This window comes from Silurus aristotelis, assembly GCF_946808225.1.
Source record: "Silurus aristotelis genome assembly, chromosome: 3".
In the NCBI taxonomy this organism is placed as follows: Eukaryota; Metazoa; Chordata; class Actinopteri; order Siluriformes; family Siluridae; genus Silurus; species Silurus aristotelis.
In genome coordinates, this window is record NC_139576.1 from 24,750,158 (window position 1) to 24,773,508 (window position 23,351).

Here is a 23,351-nt window from a genome sequence, read left to right on the forward strand (position 1 = left end):
ATTTAAAAAAATATGCAAAAAATATATATAAAAAGAAGACCCCCCCCCCACCCCCCCCAAAACACACAAACACACACACACACACACACACACACACACACACACACACATCACATGAGTAAAGGATAGTGGAAATTTGTGAAAACATATAACATTAGTACTGTTTATTAAAGTCTGACCCAGGTCTCATTGTATCACCAATATTTATACAACTGCAGTAGGGAAATGTTAAGGGTTAAATTAGTTTTCGAAAATGAATGTTCTCAGTATATTAAGTCATTGATCTTGCAATAATAGAACCAGTGAAGGGCTTTATATTGAATTAGGTTAACCAAAAATGCAAAATGACAAAAAAAGACCCCCACACTGAGTAAGTGTTGCCTAATTCATGAAATTTCTCCAACTGCAAAGTATTGATAGGAGTAAACATAGTATATTTTATTGCATTTAGGCAGCTGTAGTTTTACAATATTCTTTCAAATAGATCTGAATGGCAGTAAACAAATCTGAACACTGATAATCATACATTTGTGTGCTTAAAGATTTCATAGAAATGAAGAAAGTGGAACATAATGCTGGAACTGGAACTTTACAATGAAATCCATGCAAAAAATCCACCAATGTATTAATCCACAAATCTAGTGCAATCTCTCTGTGCCATATGGCAGGATAGTGATATCATGACATCATAGTATGAATCTTTCTGGGGAAAAAAAAGCTTTAAGACGTTTTATTGAGACCTATGGATTTATTTAGTGGCTTAGCTTAGTTGATGTAAAAGCTTAGAGGAGCATTAAGTGGTTATATGTTTCCTCTGCAGAAAATTGAAATTGACTGTTTTGTCTGCCACAAGCAAAATACGACTGAGAGCTTTGACTGCTTCCACATTGGGATCCAGCTTGACTTCAAACTGCTTTATTATCTAGAAAAATAAAAGAAAGTAGAACATTTAAACACTTTACATAAATATATCAAAACATAAAACCATTTACAGACATAATGTATAGGTTGGATGTGAGAAGTCTACACACCCCTGTTAAAACTGTTACAAATGTGTTTATACTATAAAAACTATAACTATGTTAAGTCATGTTAGATCACCCTTAATGTGATCTCGAAAAACCAAAAGAATATGGGTAAAAAACAGGTAGACATTTTAGATCGAAAAAATAATTAACTTGTGTACACACCCCTTAAATAAAATGCTCCAGATCTATCAAACTATATGGGGATCACCAGTGATTTTTCCCAAAATCATTCCCTGGTTTTCACAGGTCCCATTTGATGGAGCTTGTAGACATTTTAAATCCATTGTAAGGGTGGAATAACTGCTATTATATAAACAGATACACTCACCATCCACTTTATTAAAAATACCTATACACTTGCAAATGTATTCAGTTACTTAATGAGCCAATCTTGTGATGTACAATGTAAAACATCATGTAGATACAGATCAAAAGCTACAGTTAATTTGTCTACCAAAGACTAAAGTTGTGAAAATATTATTTTAGTGACCTTAACAATGGCATGGATTTTTGTACCAAATAGGCTGGTTTGAGATTCGGCTTATCTTCTGTAAATTCTACACACACAACCATTGCTTGAGTTCATATAGTGCAATATACTGCAAATTAAGAAGAAAAAAAACCCTCTTGTCTATGGAAAATCTGCAAGCTGAAACACCTTGTTCATGAGAGAGTTGAAAGGTGAATGACCAGAGAGTTCTGTGCTTCCAGTAAGTAGTTTGAGGTATAGTACCTCAAATAAGTACTCAAAGTTCAGTAGAAAAGCATCTCAAAACAAATGGTACATTTAGGCCTTGGGTTTAAATCTGAGGTTATCATAGTCACAGACTCATAGAAACTGAACGGCTGGACATCAAAGTATAATGTTTTGTGCACGCTAGGATGTTTTTTGCTTCAACTTAGTTTTACTAAGTGATGAAATGAATTACTGTACTATATCCTCCCTTTCAGCTTTACCATAGAGAGAGTGTTTCTCAGGAAAATTAGTTATAGAATCAAAATCAGAATGACTTTTATTGCCAAGTATCATGGGTTACATGTACAAGGAATTTTCATGGTGTGCTAGTGCTATAAAACTATAAAAGCGAGAAAAATAAAATAATAAAGTAATAAATAAAAATTAAAGCATTGACTGTACAAGTAGTGCAGGGTATGTAAAAGTCAGGGAAATCCAAATTATATTATTTTCAAAATAAGTCCAAGGTTGTGTGGTTGTTTGCGTTGATGTAATAAATATGAAACCTGGTGCATGCCATGCTAAAGATCTCAATACACTTTTTTTCCACCATTATGATGTCTGCTGTGACAATTAACACAAGCTTTTGGCCTGTATTGAAATGATATTTTTTATACTGTCCCATAATTAGATGATTAGATAACTGCATTTAGGTGCAGTTGTATAGGTGCCGCTAATAAAATAGACAGTATGTGCATTGTCCATTTGTAACATGAACCAATAAAATCCCCTGGTTTCTTACCCTTGCCAGTGCCAAGTGCATCTCCAGCTCAGCGATACGTTTACCAACACACCCTCTTACTCCAAACCCAAATGGAATGGATCCAAATGGGTGTGGTCGCTCCCTCCCATCCCGTAACCAGCGTTCAGGCTTGAAGACTTTTGGTTGAGGGAATATTTTCTCATCGTGACTGATTGCATAATGATTTATTATAAACACTGTCTGTATACAAGAGTGATTGATTAGTAAAATGCTTACTTATTATAATAATAAAATGAAAAAAAGAGGAGAAAATACCTTCTTAGGGAAGAAGTGTCGTCCGATAACCACATCTTTTTCTGAAAGAAGGCGTGCATTTGTAGGAACAACTGGGTACATTCTAAACATAATAATAAAAAAAAGTCTTAATAAATAGATTAAAAAATCCATATGGAATAGATAATAATGAGATATGAAATACTTAAAATATGAAATCTGAAATACAATACATTGTGTAATGTACCCATTATAACACTGTTTTGTAATTCATTGATTTCTCTCTTCCTTCTATAAATCTACCTTAGAGTTTCCTTGATAACAGCCTTGAGGTATGGCATGTTTGTTATGTCCTCAGCTGTTGGAATTTTGTCCCCCTTGATGATGCTGTTAACTTCCTGATACAGTGTGTCCTGTATCTTTGGATCTTGTGACAGCTGGTATAAGGCCCACATCATAGTGTTGGATGTCTAAAGAGACAAGACATTTTGTTTTATACATCACTATACTTCTTATCACAGTAGGTTTCCCACTAATTAGAAATGTTGCATGGTAATGTTCTGTTGTCCTTACTGTGTCCACTCCTGCTAGAAGCAGTTCAGCAACACTTCCATACACGTCTTTTTTGCTCATGTTAGTGTTGGTAAGCAAGTAGCTGAGATACTCTCCTGCAACTTCCTGACCTGCATCCAGGCGCATCTGAATATCCTCCATCTTCCTGTCAATTAGCTTGCAGGCTATTCAAAGCCATGCAGATATTTCTCTTTATTTAAATATTCTTAAAAAACTTGGAATATACTTATGTACTTGAGAAGAGCGACATCATAATCTTACCAAATTTGAAGATTCCATCCCAAGCACTTATGTAACAGTACCAGAATGGTGAATATTTGCGAGTCCACTTTGGCAGCAGAGTCACAGCCATAGTATAAGTGAACATCTGCCCAATAGAGTTGATGAAGTTTTGAGTCTCAGCTGGAATCTCATTTTCAAGACATCCAATTCGAGTCTCAAACAATATGCGGGAGATTCCTGAGAAAGCGAATATATGTCTAATGTTACATTTGTAAGACATTTAATATTCAATATATTAGCAATCTATCTATCTATCTATCTATCTATCTATCTATCTATCTATCTATCTATCTATCTATCTATCTATTAGGGCTGTCAAAACGCAAATTAATTTTAATGGAACTAAATTTATTAATGCACGATTAATTCTGTTTGACCATTAAAAAAAAAAAATTACAAATACATATAAAAAAAAAAGGCAAAATTAAAACTTTCAACGTAACACACATTTATTTACCACGTCCCTTACTTTACGAAAAAAATGTTACGTTCTCACTCCCAACTCGTCACATATGGACGTGTTCGTCACGTTTTTGACGCACTGGGTACGTCTTTTGCGTACTTTTTTAAACCCCGCAGGTGGAGACATGTGTGGGACGGATTTAGCAGTCCCGCTTCCACAATATAAAATTTTTTTCCCGCCCGCAAAAGCCTGCAGGTAAAATGTATAAATAGTTTCATTTTTACTGCACTACTCTGCTTTTTTTTTTTACTTGATTCCTTTTTGAATATGAAAATTAACAAATGTTTCGTTTTATTTGAGTTTGACTTTTTGTGTAAATCATGAACATGGACATGAACAAGAACATTTTCAGAACATCAACTGAAATAATAATAATAATAATAATAATAATAATAATAATAATAATAATAATAATAATAATAAACAGGACAATGTTTTGTTGTGTTGTATGGTCCTCTCTTTTAATAATCAAGTAATATCTGTAGCATTACTGTATGGGTGGTGGGCGTGGTCAAAATAGATGTAAATACGCTTCAGAACGGCGTTTTAGTTATGAAAATATAATAAAAAGACAAAAAAAATGAACGTATTGCAATTTCTAATAAAAAAATAAATACAATTTCGTGTTTGTGGTGTAACTATATATATATATATATATATATATATATATATATATATATATATATATATATATATATATATATATATATATACAGAAAAATGTAAAAGCAAAATCACCTTTATTTTACCTTCCTTTAAATGTTCGCTAATTTATTCAATTGATCTTTATTTAGAGTGACCCTGACTATCACTGAATTCATTTTCAGATCGTTCTACTGTACAGACTGTACTGTACAAAGAAACATAAAAATCAGTGCATTTGAATCGCCATTTTCAAACATTCATAAAACATTTTCTTTTATAGGTTTGCTCAATCTTTCAAATAATTCTTATTTAGAGTGTCCCTGTCTATTACTGTATAAAATTACAACACAAAGAAAAGTGTGGCTGACTTAAAAAAAAGTGCACAATTGTAAATCGTTTTATTGTATTTTAGTTGCCATTGTTGCTTTTGTGCAGTAGACACATAACAGTTTATTTGTTTTGTCTTATTTTTTTTTTGTTAAAATGTAAAGAAAATTTTGCAGGAGAATAATCCTGCGAATAATGCTATTCTCCCGCAACCCACACACGTGTATTTTAAAACCTGCACCCACATTTACCAATTAAATCTTGTCCCATACCATGCTCGTTTGCTTTGGGTCCTGCGGTACTCCCACTTACAGTAAGTGCAGGTTGTTGAAATTTGACGTGTTAGGTAAGCAGACTGCCCAGAGGTCATATTTATATAGCTCTCCAACAGATTTTTTATTAAAAAATTCACTCGCTGTCTAATATCAAAGTGCCAACTGTGAAACAGCGTTCAGAAACACATTCTCACTCTCAACTAAAACTAACCTGTTTTCAGTAACTTTAAACCTAAACGTGCAGGTTGAAAAATGATGCCAAAGGGGTACTCAGGGGGTCAAAAAGTGAGGCTAAGGGATCCTAACATACGTGTTTGTATGTGACGAGTTGGGAGTGAGAATGTGTAGACATTTTCAGCTATTAAAACCCTTTGGGGTCGACAAATGTGCCGGCGCGTTTTGTCATTTTTTCCTTATTACGTCGCAACGAACTTAAATTACTCTGTCTTTTTTTCCGTACACACAAGAGCAATACATCATTCGAAACTTTATAGGGTCTACTTTTATTTGTATACGCTCTCTGCGGTCTCTGTCATCTCTCTTCACAGACACAAATAAAACGACCTGAATCACAGTGAATACTTGCCACACAGACATAATATGTACAGAAAGCTTGAAATGTCTACTTTTTAATAAACCAATTCAGATCAAAACAAATATTCTCAGATTATGTAATCCGTATGAAAATTAGAAAAGGTATCACCCTAAGTAACCGTCTGTGTGGAACAGTTCTATGTGGTGCCTTGATGATTTATGTAATTTTTATGTACTTTACAATATTGGCAATAATATTTTTTCTTCATGCTCTATGTTGAGTATGGTTCCAATAGTAATAAACATAAATTTGCATAAAGCATCCACATTTATCCATGCTCCTGTTGAATACAGTATTAGAATTAGGGTACATTTAGAACAGATAAAAATGTGTGATTAAGTTGTGATTAATCACGATTTAACTCATGACAATCATGCGATTAATCGTGATTAAATAATTTAATCGATATATGTATTGCTAGGCTGGAGCTTTCAGTGTCATAATTCCACCCGTCTTTTGTTTCAGTCTTTGTGTTTCTTCTGTTTCCCCACCAGATGTTGCCAATTGTGTTCCTTTGCCCTTCCCAGAGCACAATTTTCTTCCCACCTGTATCCCATAACCTCCTGCATATTAAATCTCCAATTCTGTCTTTGTTGGTTAGTTGGCTGTTTGTTGTGCAGCCAGCTTCTTGTATATGTGCTTTGTGTTCTTAGGTTTCTCCTACCTTTTGACCTGTGAATGCAAGTTATTTCTTTACATTTTTTTTTAACTCTTGTGCTCAAGGTTTTTTTTTTACTTTGTATTTTTAAGAAGACTTTTTATGAAACTTGGAAGAGCAATTGTTGCTGCCAACCATTCTGGGAAGGGTTATAAGGCCATTTACAAGCAATTTGAAGTCCATTATTCTACAGTGAAGAACATTATTCACAAGTGGAAAACATTCAGTATAGTTGCCAATTATCTGAGGTGTGGATGTCAGACATTAAATTTAATTCAAATGTCAGACTGTGCAATGCCCAGAGACATTGCAGAAAACACAAGAGTTACATCGCAGACTCTACAGGCCTCAGTTAGACTTCTAGAATAAGGGCCAGATGATTTCATTATGTACTGATACATAAAAACATAGAACGCAAAGTCTAAATATTTTGAGATAATTGTGGGTTAAGATCTGACATCTCATACCTTCCAGAGTGAAGCGGTAAAGCTCATTGGATATGTTTGGTACCAGGTCTCCAGTGGAGCTCATTAGCCGTAGATGGCATATCCGTTTGATAAAATCTGTGACCACCTCATTAACCACATTCTCATACTTCACAGAGTCCTTTGGATGCAACATACGCTTGTTCAACAAAGATCGGAGCTGGTACCATTTCTCTCCTTCTCTGAAGGGGGGAAAAAATATATATATTTATGTTTTGCTTAAAGGAAACAAGCAAAAATTGTTGGTTGTTATCGCAAGTGCATCTGTAGATCAACACATATTCCTCAACACAAGTTGTCTCATTTGGCCAAGTACTGGAATTTGTACATAACGATATGTTACTTAACTTAATCCTGGGTTCTTTGATAACACAGTGAGGTGTTTCACTATGGGAATTGCTTTGAGCATGACCAACTACTGAAGCTCCTATGACACCACATCTGTCCTGAAAGATAGGTCTACCTAAGACCAGGCTCCGCCCCACCTTTACTACTCTATATCATTGTAGCAAAATTTCTTCATGTTTCTGTGCAAGGAGGGATGTGTTGGTGAAACACCTCACTTTGTTATCAAAGAACCCGGGATTACGTTCAGAAACCCAATGTTCTTTTTCTAACTTCGCTCGGTGTCTCACTATGGGAGATATAGACCACTCCCGGATTGCACGGGATACCTAAATTACATGGGCTATGATCTTCTGGCTCCTAGCACTGCATGTGCTAAGGTTGGCTCAGACACATTCAGTCTATAAAATCGCAAAAAAGTGTGTGGCATAGCCCAACCAACTGCAGCACAAATTTCCTGAACAGAAACTCCCCTAAATAGGGCCCATGATGTTTCCATCCCCCTAGTAAAGTGCACCCTCAGGCACCATGAGAACCTTTGCATACATATATTAGAGATATAGCCATCATTAATCCATTGGGACAGCTGCTGTCTTGACAACGGCTACCACTTGTGAGGAGCAGCTCAAGACACAAAGTCATTCTTCCTGAAACCTGCTGTTCTCTTGACATATGTATGGAGAGCCTGCACTGGACATAAGGAATTCAACGTCTCTTCTCCCAAGAAGGCCATCGAGACTAACACCCCGTTTAATCTGGGCGGTATCATTGCGAATTGAAGTCTGTACCACCGTGAAATGGTGCCTAACACCCAAGGTTGGGCAGCACATGCACGGCAGTTGAGAATGCGAGCAGAAAGAGGACCCCCGCTTTTGTTCCTCTTCGCTGCGCAGGGTGCCACTGTAAGAGCGAGCACTCCCTTCGGCAGTGAGACCAAGGGGGGTGCTTGATAATTTTCAATAACTATCGCCCTCGGCTGTCTGCATGGATGCAAAAGTGCCACATTTATTGTGTTTTTTTGTACTCGGGTTGCATAAAACCCTCAGTCCGTGGCTTGGATGCGATGCTGCAATTTTTATTGCACAGATGCCTAAACTAAAATGCGTCTAAACACATTGTGTGAGTGCTTGGTGACACTGAACAGTTTTCCTCATTTTTCAAACTGGAGGAGAACTTAAGGAGAAAGACCTTATGGAACTCAGAACCGGGCTGTGCCTTTTGCAGGCGGAGAGAGAAAGATAGAGGAACATTTGCGTGTCAGGCTGCATTCTTATTTTTCTGTTCCTCAGAGTGGGAACAAACTGGAAGTGCTAAGAGAGCTTGATGTAGTTCCTTAATGGGAAGAAAGCCCGAGTGATATTGTATGGAGACAGGTCGACCTAAGATCAGGCTCTGCCCCACCTTTACTACTCAGGTCGACCAGTCTGTCAAGACATACGTGGTGTCATAGGAGCCTTTGTAGATGGTCACGCCCAGTGCGATTCCCATAGTGAAACACCAATCAAATTTAGAAAAAGAACATCATAACATTCTGCATAACAGTAGAAACAATTTGGAATATCTCTCTCAAATGCCTAATATTGTGTTGGTTCCCCTTTTGCTGCCAAAAAAGTCCTGACCGTTTGAACATTAACAGCATTAACGTCTTAACAATTTGGGCTACAGGAGCTTGTCTGTGGGATCAGACAACATGGCCAGCTTTCTCTCCCCACGTGCATCAATAAGCCTTGGTGGCTCATGACCCGGTCGCCAGTTCAATACTGGTTCTTCCTTGGACCACTTTTGATAAATACTGACCACTGTAGACTGGGAACACCCCACAAGAGTTGCAGTTTTGGAGATCTCAGTCATCTAGCCATCACAATTTGAGCTTTGTCTAACTCACTCAAATCCTTATGCTTGCCAATGTTTCCTGCTTCTAAGACATCAACACATTTGAGGACAAAATGTTCACTTGTGCCTAATATATCCCAACCAGACCAACCCGGCCCCCCATTAAAAAAAGGAAAGATAATGTGGCCCTTGACTAAGAATATTCCTTTGCAGGATGCTTGATCTTAAGGGGGCTGACCAAGTAGCCCCACAAATGTTTGAATAGGTGGTAGCCTTTTTTCTGCCATATAGGTCTCTTTCTGCTCCCTCAGCATCTTGTACTGCAAGTCAAACTAAGCCCAATTTCACATTAATAATAACACACCTTGGGCAGGATCCTCCCTCTCCTCATCCTCTGCCACCTCCAAGTATATATATAAAAAAGTATATATATAAAAAAGTATATATATATATATATATATATATATATATATATATATATATATATATATATATATACAGTGAGGAAAATAAGTATTTGAACACCCTGCTATTTTGCAAGTTCTCCCACTTAGAAATCATGGAGGGGTCTGAAATTGTCATCGTAGGTGCATGTCCACTGTGAGAGACATAATCTAAAAAAAAAAATCCAGAAATCACAATGTATGATTTTTTTACTATTTATTTGTATGATACAGCTGCAAATAAGTATTTGAACACCTGAGAAAGTCAATGTTAATATTTGGTACAGTAGCCTTTGTTTGCCATTACAGAGGGCAAATGTTTCCTGTAGTTTTTCACCAGGTTTGCACACACTGCAGGAGGGATTTTGGCCCACTCCTCCACACAGATCTTCTCTAGATCAGTCAGGTTTCTGGCCTGTCGCTGAAAAACACGGAGTTTGAGCTCCCTCCAAAGATTCTTTATTGGGTTTAGGTCTGGAGACTGGCTAGGCCACACCAGAACCTTGATATGCTTCTTACAGAGCCACTCCCTGGTTATCCTGGCTGTGTGCTTCGGGTCATTGTCATGTTGGAAGACCCAGCCTCGACCCATCTTCAATGCTCTAACTGAGGGAAGGAGGTTGTTCCCCAAAATCTCGCAATACATGGCCCCAGTCATCCTCTCCTTAATACAGTGCAGTCGCCCTGTCCCATGTGCAGAAAAACACCCCCAAAGCATGATGCTACCACCCCCATGCTTCACAGTAGGGATGGTGTTCTTGGGATGGTACTCATCATTCTTCTTCCTCCAAACACGTTTAGTGGAATTATGACCCAAAAGTTCTATTTTGGTCTCATCTGACCACATGACTTTCTCCCATGACTCCTCTGGATTATCCAAATGGTCATTGGCAAACTTAAGACGTGCCTGGACATGTGCTGGTTTAAGCAGGGGAACCTTCTGTGCCATGCATGATTTCAAACTATGACGTCTTAGTGTATTACCAACAGTAACCTTGGAAACGGTGGTCCCAGCTCTTTTTAGGTCATTGACCAGCTCCTCCCGTGTAGTTCTGGGCTGATTTCTTACCTTCCTTAGGATCATTGAGACCCCACGAGGTGAGATCTTGCATGGAGCCCCAGTCTGAGGGAGATTGACAGTCATGTTTAGCTTCTTCATTTTCTAATGATTGCTCCAACAGTGGACCTTTTTTCACCAAGCTGGTTGGCAATTTCCCCGTAGCCCTTTCCAGCCTTGTGTAGGTATACAATTTTGTCTCTAGCGTCTTTGGACAGCTCTTTGGTCTTGGCCATGTTAGTAGTTGGATTCTTACTGATTGTATGGGGTGGACAGGTGTCTTTATGCAGCTAATGACCTCAAACAGGTGCATCTAATTTAGGATAATAAATGTAGTGGTCGTGGACATTTTAAAGGCAGACTAACAGGTCTTTGAGGGTCAGAATTCTAGCTGATAGACAGGTGTTCAAATACTTATTTGCAGCTGTATCATACAAATAAATAGTTTAAAAATCATATATTGTGATTTCTGGATTTTTTTTTTTAGATTTTGTCTCTCACAGTGGACATGCACCTACCATGACAATTTCAGACCCCTCCATGATTTCTAAGTGGTAGAACTTGCAAAATAGCAGGGTGTTCAAATACTTATTTTCCTCACTGTGTATATATATTCAAACATTGAAGAAGGTTACATCATGCCCATCTAGATCAGGAGTGCTAGTCAGTTACTGCAGATTTTGCAATAGCTCCCAACAGATATGGTCCTGTTGGTTATCCACCAAAACTATTAGTCTACCAATGTCGATTAGCAATGTATGAGTGTGTTTTAGATCTAAAGACACAACACACGTAGAGAGAGAGAGTCCCTGCCTGTGATAGTGATTCAACATGATGAAAGATACAGGTGAGATGTAACCTCTCTGCACTTTGGTGCTTTCCCTTTCATGGGGTGATGTTTATTGACACAATGGCTAAAGAGTGAAGATGTAATAAGACATTAGTCACAACAAATTAGCTTATTTTCTAAAGCCTCACTTTGATGTGTAACCTGGATGTTTAATTACTGTCATAAATTAATATTAGCTTGCCTTGAGCCTAAGATAATAGATTTTTTTGATTTAGGTCAGAGTCCATGACAAATATCAATTGACTGTCCGCCTATTTAATAGTTAAATAAAATCAGCTAAAGTTCCCATCACTGACAGAGCTCTTGTAGTCCCACATTGAAGAAAACTTGAATGAATTATACAGGTAGTCCTGGTTACAGATAAACCTTTTTTTTTTTGGCAACAGAGCTTCTGTAGTTGGTCATGCCCCAAAAAACGATTCCCATAGTGAAACACACAGCAAAGTTAGAAAAGCAACAGTAGTCAGAACTTACTCAGTAGCAGGTCCATAGCCCAAACCTTTCATATCTCTGTATTCACTCCAGAGAGTGTCTCCTCTGCTTGGGAACTTATCATCTTTCCTCATCACTTCCTCCAGAAGCTCCACACTATTCAGAAAGATTTTATAGCTGCTGCCGCTTCTTATTTTATACATGGGGCCATAAAGTTGCTTTTCATATAACTAGAGAAATTACAAAAAGAACAAAAGTTTTTTTGGAATTTATTTATGTAATTATAGTAATTGTATAAGTATGAGAGAAATGTCAAATAATTTAAAGATGCACAAAACATTTGTCACTTTTCAACAGTTTTGTCTTCACTCTGCAAATGATTAACTAACAGTGACAAGAATCCAACTACAAGTACGGCATATAAACTACATTGCACTAAAATACATACATATTAGGCTATATCATTTAGTGAACTGTACCTGTAGCTCATGCATCCGATTGTAGTACCCTTTAAAGATCAACCTGTATAGCATTGTGGGAAGAGTGATCACAGGAAGGTCAGCCTCAGTCCTGAGGCTTCCAGGAGGAACAGAAGTTGTAGCATTTCCACCTGCATTTCTCTTAAATTCCAGACTGGCTGTGGTGGACCTAAGAAACCCCCGGAAAACCGCTGTATCAACTGAACGCAAAGCTAGACGTCCAGCCATGAGTGGATTACAACCTGAATATCTAAACATTAGCTCGTTTTTCACTTTGCAGCAAGAAGTTCACTCTTCTGGATTGTTAACTCTTACTCAGACGCTGTGAATAAGAACGCTGTGGGTAAACTCTTGAACTTTGATACCTGTTGATTCATGTTTATTGACAAACTGCTTACAGGACAGTTTTTACATAAGCACATGCCTATGAAGAGTACATTTATAAGTAATATGCACTTCAGAATGTTTTGTTAAACAACTAACATTATATTTGCCATAAATTATAAAATGATTCTGACACAGCTTAGTTTATCCTCTATCCTGATAATGGAACAGTGTGCTATTGCACCTTACTTTAGCCATAACAGTCCATTTACTCCATGTGAAAGAATTTAACCTGATTATCTGTAAATGAAAAAGCAGAATGAACATTTATTTTTTATTTTTTATTTAAATACTAATTCACTCAGAAAAAAACAATAAGCATATTACCAGTATGCATATACAAGTTAAATTTGTGTTGGTTTTTTTTTGCAGGTTCAGTATTTTCCTCTAGTTTTATTTATAAACAGATTTATTAAATTACAATTAATGCTATAATTGTACACAAAAACAAACTGTGCATATTATATGTATGAATATTTGTAGTACATCATATTAATAGAATGATCATAATATTGTATACACCATTTCTAAAAATAAGCATAATTAATTTCTTACAAGAATGCATTTAAAATGAAATTGTCCTTGCCTACTAAAGGAGCTCACTCAAAAACATGCTCTGTGATTGTCATTTTTATTAATACATGCACACACCAATTAGATGAATTTAGAGTGGTTAAAAAAAATCATAAACATTGATTGAAAAGATTGGTAGAATAACTGAGATCAAGATCCTTAAAGATCATGTGACAGGAGGCATGTATTTCTTAGAAGAAAGAGTTTGTATTGTGGCTTAAAGTCTTTAGTGGATTAGTTTGGTGGAAGTTACAGATTAGAGCAGCTTTAAGTGGGTACATCTTTCCGCTCCAGAAAATGAAAATTGACTGTTCTGTCTGCCACAAGCATAGAATGGCAGAGAGCTTTGACCTCTCTCACATTTGGATCCAGCTTGACTTTGAACCGCTTTATTATCTAGATAATCAGAACAAAGAAGAACATTTAAACACTTTAGGAATCAGATAAAATATCAAAGCATAAAAATATTTACAGACATATACAATTTATATAAAATGTCTACACACCTCTGTAAAAATGACATGCTTTTGTGACCAAAAAAAACTAATATAGCATCCAATAAAATTCAAGTGGAAAACAGACAGAGAGAAATATTAAGAGCTCATTTTCATGGAGGAGTGTAGTCTTTTAAATCAATTGTAACTGCTGAATAACTGCTATTACATGTAAAGTCAGAGCAAATTTGGTATATGATCTGGTAAGGTGGTTTCTTACCCTCGCCAATGCCAAGTGCATCTCCAGCTCAGCGATACGTTTACCAACACAACCTCTCACTCCAAATCCAAATGGAATGGATCCGAATGGAACAGGCCTCTCCCTCCCATCTCGTAACCAGCGTTCAGGTTGGAAGACTTTTGGTTGAGGGAATACTGTCTCATCGTGACTGATTGCATAATGCTTCAGTAAAAAGTTGGTCTGTCCAGAACAGCGGTTGAACATTTAAATAGGAAATTAATTGAAAAACGTTTAAATTTGGGGTGTGTGTGTGTGTGTGTGTGTGTGTGTGGTGGGGGGGTGTTGGGCAAATAAGTACCTTTTTAGGGAAGAAGTGTCCTCCAATAATCACGTCATTTTCTGAAAGAAGGCGTGCATTCGTGGAAACAACTGGGTAGATTCTAAACATAATCATGAGACAGAATCAATAAATACAAGTTTTTTCAGCCTTGTGCAGGTCTACAAACTTGACATAACCATGACATCCTTTGACAGCTCTTTGGTCTTTCCCATGGTGGTGAAGAGGTTTGAATAGAAGAGGTTGATTCTGTGACAGGCCTTTCATTCACATAATGAGTTATTAGTAATACTTTCCTAAAGGGACAGGACTAATCTGGGTCTGTGGGAGTCAGAATTCTTGCTCATCTGTTATGGGATCAAATACTGATTTAACTCGATCTGATACAAATTAATTTATAAACTTTCATGTTTTTTATGGATTTATTTATTTTATTTTTTTATATTATATGTCTCTCTCTGTTAAAATAAAACTACCATAAAAATTCTACATTGTTCCTTTCTTTGTAAGGGGAGTTTTCAACATGGCATCTCATGGCAAAGAACTCATTAAGGACAACCTGCACAACAACCTGTGCAGCTCTGGTTAATTCCATACCCAGAAGGATTAAGGCAGTGCTAGATAACGATGGTGCTCATTCAAAATATTGACACTTTTCACTTAGGGTGTACTTACATTAGTTGCCAGCTATTTTGCTATTACTGATATACAAGCTGCACATTGACTACTCTAAAGTATATCCAAGTTTTATTTCTATAGTCCCTTGAGAAGATTATACTAAAATGATTGCTGAAATGTGAGGGGTGTACTCACTTTTATAAGATACTGTATATATATTTTTAATCAGTAAACATTCGTTTTACTGATGTGCCAAGTCTCAAATCAAGCACCAAAATCTGCCATGATGACATCCCGCAATAAAAACTGTGTGTGGAAACATAGCAAAAAGCTCTGTTTGGTGTCCTGATGCTTTACGTAATTTAAAACACCATAATTACTTTTAATATTTACAAGAATATATTTTCTTCATGCTTTATGTTATGTCTGGTTTCACTAATAATAAACATACATTTGCATAAAACATCCAAATTTGTCCATTACAATGTTGATGAGAGTATTAAAAACATGAAAAGTATTAATATTATATATACAGACACACACACACACACACACACACACACACACACACACACACACACACACACACACACACACACACACACACATACAGTGGTGGACAAAGTACACAAAGCATGTGCTTGAGAAAAGGCAGAGAGATACAGTAGGTAAAATATTACTCCATTTAAAGTGTCCTTTTAAACTTTCACTTAAAAGTACAAAAGTATTTGCCTTCAAATGTACTGAAGTATCCAAAGTACTGTGATTTATTATGACTATGAAAGTCAGTAGGAGTAACACAGAGTACATGAGTGTGAATTAGAGGGAGGGCAGTGGAGTGGTGCGGTTGCAGGAAGTAGAGGTGAAGTTTGGTGTTTGTCAAGGGTCTGTCTTAGGCCCTCTGCTTTTCTCTTTATATATGCTGCCTCTTGGTGAAATTATTCATAAACATGGTATTCGCTTTCATTGCTATTCTGATGATACACAGCTGTATATCTCAGCAAAGCACAAAGAACTTCTGTACCAGTATGATCCTCCATGCCTACTTAGATCAAAAGGTGCTGGCTATCTGTTGGTTCCTCAGGTTTGTTGACGGTGGTGTGGTGGGTCGTCTCTTATCCCAGAGATCCCTCATGTCTGTATGGACAGGAGGATGGACAGGATTAGAAATAAGTTTATTAGAGGGACAGCGCATGTAGGGCGTTTTGGAGACAAAGTGAGAGAGGCCCGATTGAAATGGTTTGGACATGTGCAGAGGAGGGACATGGGGTATATTGGTAGGAGAATGCTGAGGATGGAGCCACCAGGAGGGAGGAAAAGATGAAGATCAAGGAGGAGGTTTATGGATGTGGTGAGGGAAGACATGTAGGTAGTTGGTGTGAAAGAGGCAGATGTAGAGGACAGGGGGGTATGGAGATGGAGGAGGTTCAAGATCAAGGAAGCGTCCACACAAGCCCATGTCTCCTAATTCCGCCACTGCCAAGCGGCAATCAAAACTTAGAGAGTTTAGTTTTTATCCACTCATAAATAAAAAGGAACGATACATCTTATATAGATAGGTGATATAATTACACATTTGAGTTGCACTTGTCTCTGGTTTAATACAGCGAAAATTGGCTTAATTAATATTATTCTACAATACAATGACAATTGTTTTTTTCTGTCTACCTTAGAGTTTCCTTGATAACAGCCTTGAGGTATGGCATGTTTGTTATGTCCTCAGCTGTTGGAATTTTGTCCCCCTTGATGATGCTGTTAACTTCCTGATACAGTGTGTCCTGTATCTTTGGATATTGTGACAGCTGGTATAAGGCCCACATCATAGTGTTGGATGTCTTAAGAGACAAGACATTTTGTTTTATACATCATTTTACTTCTTATCACAGTAGGTTTTTCACTAATTAGAAATGTTGCATAGTAATGTTCTGTTGTCCTTACTGTGTCCACTCCTGCTAGAAGCAGTTCAGCAACACTTCCATACACGTCTTTTTTGCTCATGTTAGTGTTGGAAAGCAAGTAGCTGAGATACTCTCCTGCAACTTCCTGACCTGCATCCAGGCGCATCTGAATATCCTCCATCTTCCTGTCAATTAGCTTGCAGGCTAGTCAAAGCCATGCAGATATTTTTTTTAATTTAGAATACAATCAGAGAACTAGTAATAGATGTAGATCGATAAATTATACATATAAGAAGAGGGACAGAAAGAAAGAGGAAAAGTCATTTTTATATTATATCTCACCAAATTTGAAGATTCCATCCCAAGCACTTGTGAAGCGCCACCACAATGGCGAATAATTGCGAGTCCACTTTGGTAACAGATTCACAACCATAGTATAAGTAAACATCTGTGCAATGGAGTCAATGAAGTTTTGAGTCTCAGCTGGAATCTTATTCTCAAGACATCCAATTCGAGTCTCAAACAGTATCCGGGAGATTCCTGAAAAAGGAAGCATTTGTGTCACCAGCACCACATCTAATATAAAACTAGAAATTAGATAAGCAACCACCAAATGTTTATATAAAACTCACCTAGATCTAATTGCTGGGTTAAAGCATTTGACTAGATCTCAGAAAGTTGTGAGTTCACATCTTAGCACAACCCAGCAACAACTGTTGTACACTTGAACAAGAACTCTCAACTGTTCAGATCATGTATGTTGCTCTGGTGTAGGGCATATGGCAAGTGCTGTAAATGCTGGACATTTAAGACTCGACTGGTCATACCTTCTAGAGTGAAGCGGTGAAGCTCGTTGGATATGTTTGGTACCAGGTCTCCAGTGGAGCTCATCTTTCGTAGATGGCAAATCCGTTTGATAAAATCGGTGACCACCTCATTAACCACATTCTCATACTTCACAGAGTCCTTTGGATGCAGCATGCGCTTGTTCAGCACAGAACGGAGTTTATACCATCTCTCTCCTTCTCTAGTGGAAGATAAAAATGAAACATGTTTCTTTATGAAACATGTTTTACTTTGATAAATTACTAAGAATTCCTACAACTGAAAATCACTGATAGAAACGAGTTGTGTGAATGATTCAGGGGCTGTAACACACCTAGAATGTAGTTAATTAAGAAGTGATCAGGATATTGCCTTACTCTTTGCAATGCAAACTCAAAGTGCAAACTGTTTTATCTAAAGCATCCTACCTTTCACACAACTGATCATATTTAAGAAAAGTAATATATTAGATAAACTCTAGGCAAAGAAAAAAAACACCTTAAATACTTTACATGCCAATTTCAGTGTATTTGTTGGTGTTTAAAGCTGATATGATATAAATAGATACATATATTTTCATGTTTTAGGGATTTTGTTTTAAGCTGTAACCTATTTAAAAAAAAACACAGAATGTAATAAAAAACTGACTGCATATAAATTGTCCACTTTTAAAAAATTTTTTGAATGTGGTAAAATATCAGCAATGCATCTACAAATAAATTCATACTACTAAAGCATATTAACTGGGTTTGACTCAACTACTGGCATGTACAGAGAAGGGACAGGGAATATTGTTAGAAGAATGCTGAGGATGGAATTGTCAGGAAGGAGGAAAAGAGGAAGGCCAAGAAGGAGGTTTATGGATGTGATGAGGGAAGACATGCAGGTGGTTGGCTTGAAAGAAGCAGATGTAGAGGACAGAGTATTGAGACAGATAATAAACAAAGCTGGAGGCACTCAGTTGTATAGGACGTCTTTAGCTGCGCTATAACAAGATTTTGCATTCACTTGAACTTGGAAACCGAAACCACTCTCCACTCTCATACAGCTCATCACAGGCATTTTTCTTAGCTTTTGTTTGAACCCACCTCCAATGTTCCTAAGCTTATTCCCTTTTCACTTGGTCTCTTGAACACAGATATATATTTGCATGTACTGTATGTACACTATATTGCCAAAAGTGTTGGGTCACCTGGTCATAATTACGGTATGTGATTTTTGAGCATTGCAATCCACATTTAGTCCCAATTTGCTCTTATAATTCCCTTCACTCTTCAGGGAAGATGTTTCACTAGATTTTGAAGTGTGCTTATGGATATTTGTGTTCATCAGCCACAAGGGTATTAGGAAAGGCAAATACTGATGAAGGTGAGGAGGCCTGGGGTGCAGTCAGCGTTCCAATTCATCCCGAAGGTGTTCAATAGGGATGAGATCAGAGGTCTATAGCAGTCCACTCAAGATCTTTCTTTCCAAAGCATGTAAACCATTTCTTCAAGGAGATCACTTTGTGCACAGGGTCATTGCCATGCTTGAACAGGTTTGGGTTTCCAAGTTCAAGTAAATGCAAATGTATTTTATCGCATCTAGATGTCCTATACAATTAAGTGCCTCTAGTTTTGTGGCACCAGTTTGGAAAAGACCCGCATATATATAGCAGGTAAGGTCAGGTGACCCAATTCTTTTGGAAATATAGTGTATGTATATACACACACACACGCACACACACAGGTGCATCTCAATAAATTTTAATATCATTAAAAAGTTGGTTTATTTTAGTATTTACATACAAAAAGTGAAACTTGTATGTTATATAGATTTATCACACACAGACTGATAGAGCTAATGAAAACCCAAAATTCGGTATCTCAGAAAATTTGAATATTGTGAAATAGTTCAATATTGGAGACTCGTGGTGTCACACTCTAATCAGCTAATTAAATCCAAACACCTGCAAAGGTTTTCTAAGCCTTTAAATGGTGTCTCAGTCTGGTTCAGGCTACACAATCATGGAAGAAGACTGCTGACTTGACAGTTGTCCAGAAGATGATCATTGACACCCTGCATATGGAGGGTAAGACACAAAAAGTCATTGCCAAAAAAGAACTCGGCTGTTCACAGAATGCTGTATCCAAGCACATTAATGGAAAGTTGAATCGAAGAAAAAATTCTGGTAGAAAAGGTGAAACGAAGCCCATTCAAAAATCTGGGGGAGATTCACAAAGATTGGACTGCAACTGGAGTCACTGCTTCAAGAGCCACCACGCACAGACGAATCCATGGGCTACAACTGACGAATTCCTTGTGTCAAGCCACTCATGAACCAGATACAAGAGGTGTCTTACCTGAGCAAAGGACAAAAAGGACTGGACTGTTGCCCAGTGGGCTAAAGTCGTCTTTTCAGATGAAAGGAAAGAAAATTTTGCATTTCAGTTAGAAATCAAGGTCCCAGAGTCCTGAAGAAGAGAGGAGAGGTACAGAATCCAAGTTACTTGAGGTCCAGTGTAAAGTTTGCACAGTCAGTTGTGGTTTGGGGAGTCATGTCATCTGCTGGTGTTGGTCCACTGTGTTTTATCAAGTCCACGGTCAGCAAAGCCATCTACCAGGAAGTTTTAGAGCACTTCATGCTTCCCTCTGCTGACCAGCTTTATTGAGATGCTGATTTCATTTTCCAGCAGGATTTGCAAAAGCACCAAAAGTTGGTTAAATGACCATGGTGTTGGTGTGCTTGACTGGCCAGCAAACTCACGAGACCTGAACCTTATAGAGAATCTAAGGGTATTGTCAAGAGGCAAATAAGAAACAAGAGGCCAAAAAATGCAAATGAGCTGAAGGCCACTGTAAAAGAAACCTGGGCTTCCATACCACCTCAGTAGTGCCACAGACTGATCACCTCCTTATTATATATATATATATATATATATATATATATATATATATATATATATATATATATATATATATATATATATATATATATATACCTTAATTATAAGTAAAGTTTTCTTAAGAGAATATCTACATGTACACCATTATTAGGCAACTATTAGTGTGCAGAATTATTATGCAACTAAATAAAACAAAGATTTTCTCATCTCACTTATTTTCACCTGTTAAAGTGAGAATAATAAACAAACTCAAAATTTACAAATAATCATTACTGAAATTTCAAAAAGAAGAACCTCAGTGACCAATATAGCCACCCCAACTTTTTGTGCAGCCGCAACCACAGCCTCCCAGACACTGTTCAGAGAGGTGTACTATTTACCTTCACTGTAAATTTCCTGCTTAAGAAGGGCCCAAAAGTTCTCAATAGGGTTTAAGTCAGGTGAAGAATGGGGGCCATGTCATTTGTTTTTTATCTTTAAGGCCTTTACTGGCCAGCCACACAGTGGAGTACTTTGATGCATGTGATGGAGCGTTGTCTTGTATAAAATTCAAAGTCTTCTTGAAAGATGCAGACTGTGTCCTGTACCACTGCTTGAAGAACGTGTCTTCTAAAAATTGGCAGTAGGTCTGAGAGTTAATTTTGAGTACATTTTCAACCAGAAAACGTTCAACTAGCTCATCTTTAATAATACCTGCCCATACCAGTACCCCACCTCCACCTTGCTGGCATCTGAGTCGAAGTGGAGCTCTGTGTCTGTTACTGATCCAACCATGGGCCCATCCATCTGGTCTGCCAAGAGTCACTCTCATCTCATCAGTCTACAAAACCTTCAGATATTTCTTGGCCCATTCTTGACGTTTCAACTTATGTGTTCTATATGTGTTATGTGTTATATGTTCAGAGATGGTCGGGTTTCAGCCTTTCTTACCCTGGCCATGTTTCTGAGAACTGAACACCTCGTATTTCTTGACACTCCAGGTAGGTTGCAGTTGCGGAATATGGCATCACTGAAGGATAATGGGTTCCTGATAGCTTCATGTTTGATTCTTCTCAAATCTTTGCCGATTAATTTGCGTCTTTTCTTCTCAACACGTTTCTTGCGACCCTGTTGACTATTTGCTACAAAACGTTTGATGGTTCTGTGATCATGCCCCAATATCTTAGATGTTTCAAGAGTGCTGCATCCCTGTGAAAGACTTTTTACCATTTTTGAGTCAGTTAAATCTCTTTTTTGGCCCATTTTTTCTGAGGAGAAAAATCTGCCTAATAATTATGCACACCTTGATACAGGGTGTTGATCTCCTTAGGCCACATTCTTCCTCATTGCACAAATACACATTACCTGATATACATGAAATCCAATAAGCATTCAAGTTTATACAGCTTGGCCTTGGAAATTATGGATAAAATGATGATATGTTCAAAATAATCACAAATCGCAAACCCAGAAATATCCTTTAAGTTTATAAGAATAAGCTTTTAAATAAAATTAAACAAAATAAAACAGGCAAAAGGTAAAGGTAAAGACACAGTAACACAATGGGACTTACTCAGTAAAAGGACCATAACCTAGATTGTTCATATCTCGGTATTCAGTCCAGATATTCATGTCTGCTCTGCGTGGGAACTTATCATCTTTCCTCATCAGCTCCTCCAGCAGCTCCACGCTATTCAGTGAAATTGCATGATCCTTGCCTGTTTGTACTTTATACATGGGGCCATAAAGCTGCTTTTCATATAACTACAGAAAATACAGAAAGACAAAATAATAGAATTAGGCTTTTTTTTAACATGCTATCTTGCTATCTGCAGGATGTGAGACAGCAAACACTTTAAACAAGATGCAGAGAGCATCTACTGCTTTCCTACAGCTTTGTTTCTAATTTTTAAATCCCGACAGCAGTTACACTGATAAACAGTAACAAAATCAGATGGCTGCAGACACACCAAATAACCCACTCAGCACTCCTGTTTAGAGCTTCAAATAACCTACTGTACCTGCAGCTTATGCATCTGATTGTAGTACCCTTTAATGATCAACCTGTACAGCATTGTGGGAAAAGTGATCACAGGGAGGTCAGCATCAGTCCTGAGGCTTCCAGGAGGAACAGAAGCTGTAGCATTTCCACCTGCATTTCTCTTAAACCCCACACTGGCTGTGGTGGACCTAAGGAACACCCGGAAAACCGCTGTGTCAACTGAATGTAAAGCTACACGTCCAGCCATGAGTAGATTAGAACCGGAATATCTATACATCAGCTTTGTTTTTGCTTTGTAGCAAGGAGTAAGTTCAACCCTCTGGATTATTAACTCTGAGACAGACTTCTATAAAAACACTGTGGCTGAAGGCACACTCTTGAACTTTGATACCTGCTGATTCATGTTTATTGACATAAACTGCTTACAGGACAGTTTGTAAAATAAGCACATGCCTATAAGTAGTACATTTAAAAGTAATTCGCACTTCAGAATGATTAAGTTAAAAAGCTATGTTATAGGTGTATTTGTGTATATATATATATATACACACACACACTGTATATTTACAAGTTAAAAAAATGTTCAATGGTTTTTGGAAAATTAACAATTTGGATATTTAAAAGTAATTGTATTAAGATAAATAACTTGAAAGGGAAGTGGATACCTTCAGAATCTTTGTTTTTGCAGGTACA

General features: G+C 37.3%; 1 protein-coding gene across 1 annotated transcript; it reads right to left on the reverse strand.

The window, feature by feature from the left end:
* Positions 1 to 413: 413 nt before the first annotated feature.
* Positions 414 to 23,044, reverse strand: LOC310724173 (uncharacterized protein). Its single transcript, XM_083537913.1, has 18 exons — positions 22,678 to 23,044; positions 22,230 to 22,420; positions 17,795 to 17,994; positions 17,310 to 17,507; positions 17,008 to 17,171; positions 16,738 to 16,904; positions 14,473 to 14,554; positions 14,154 to 14,354; positions 13,710 to 13,835; positions 12,483 to 12,767; positions 12,046 to 12,233; positions 7,026 to 7,225; positions 3,575 to 3,772; positions 3,314 to 3,477; positions 3,044 to 3,210; positions 2,783 to 2,864; positions 2,507 to 2,707; positions 414 to 922 (listed from the first exon to the last, which is right to left on the reverse strand). Exons 1-18 carry the CDS (start codon positions 22,933 to 22,935, stop codon positions 794 to 796), a joined length of 3,201 nt encoding a protein of 1,066 aa, XP_083394039.1. The 5' UTR covers positions 22,936 to 23,044; the 3' UTR covers positions 414 to 793.
* Between the last annotated feature and the right edge of the window lie 307 nt (positions 23,045 to 23,351).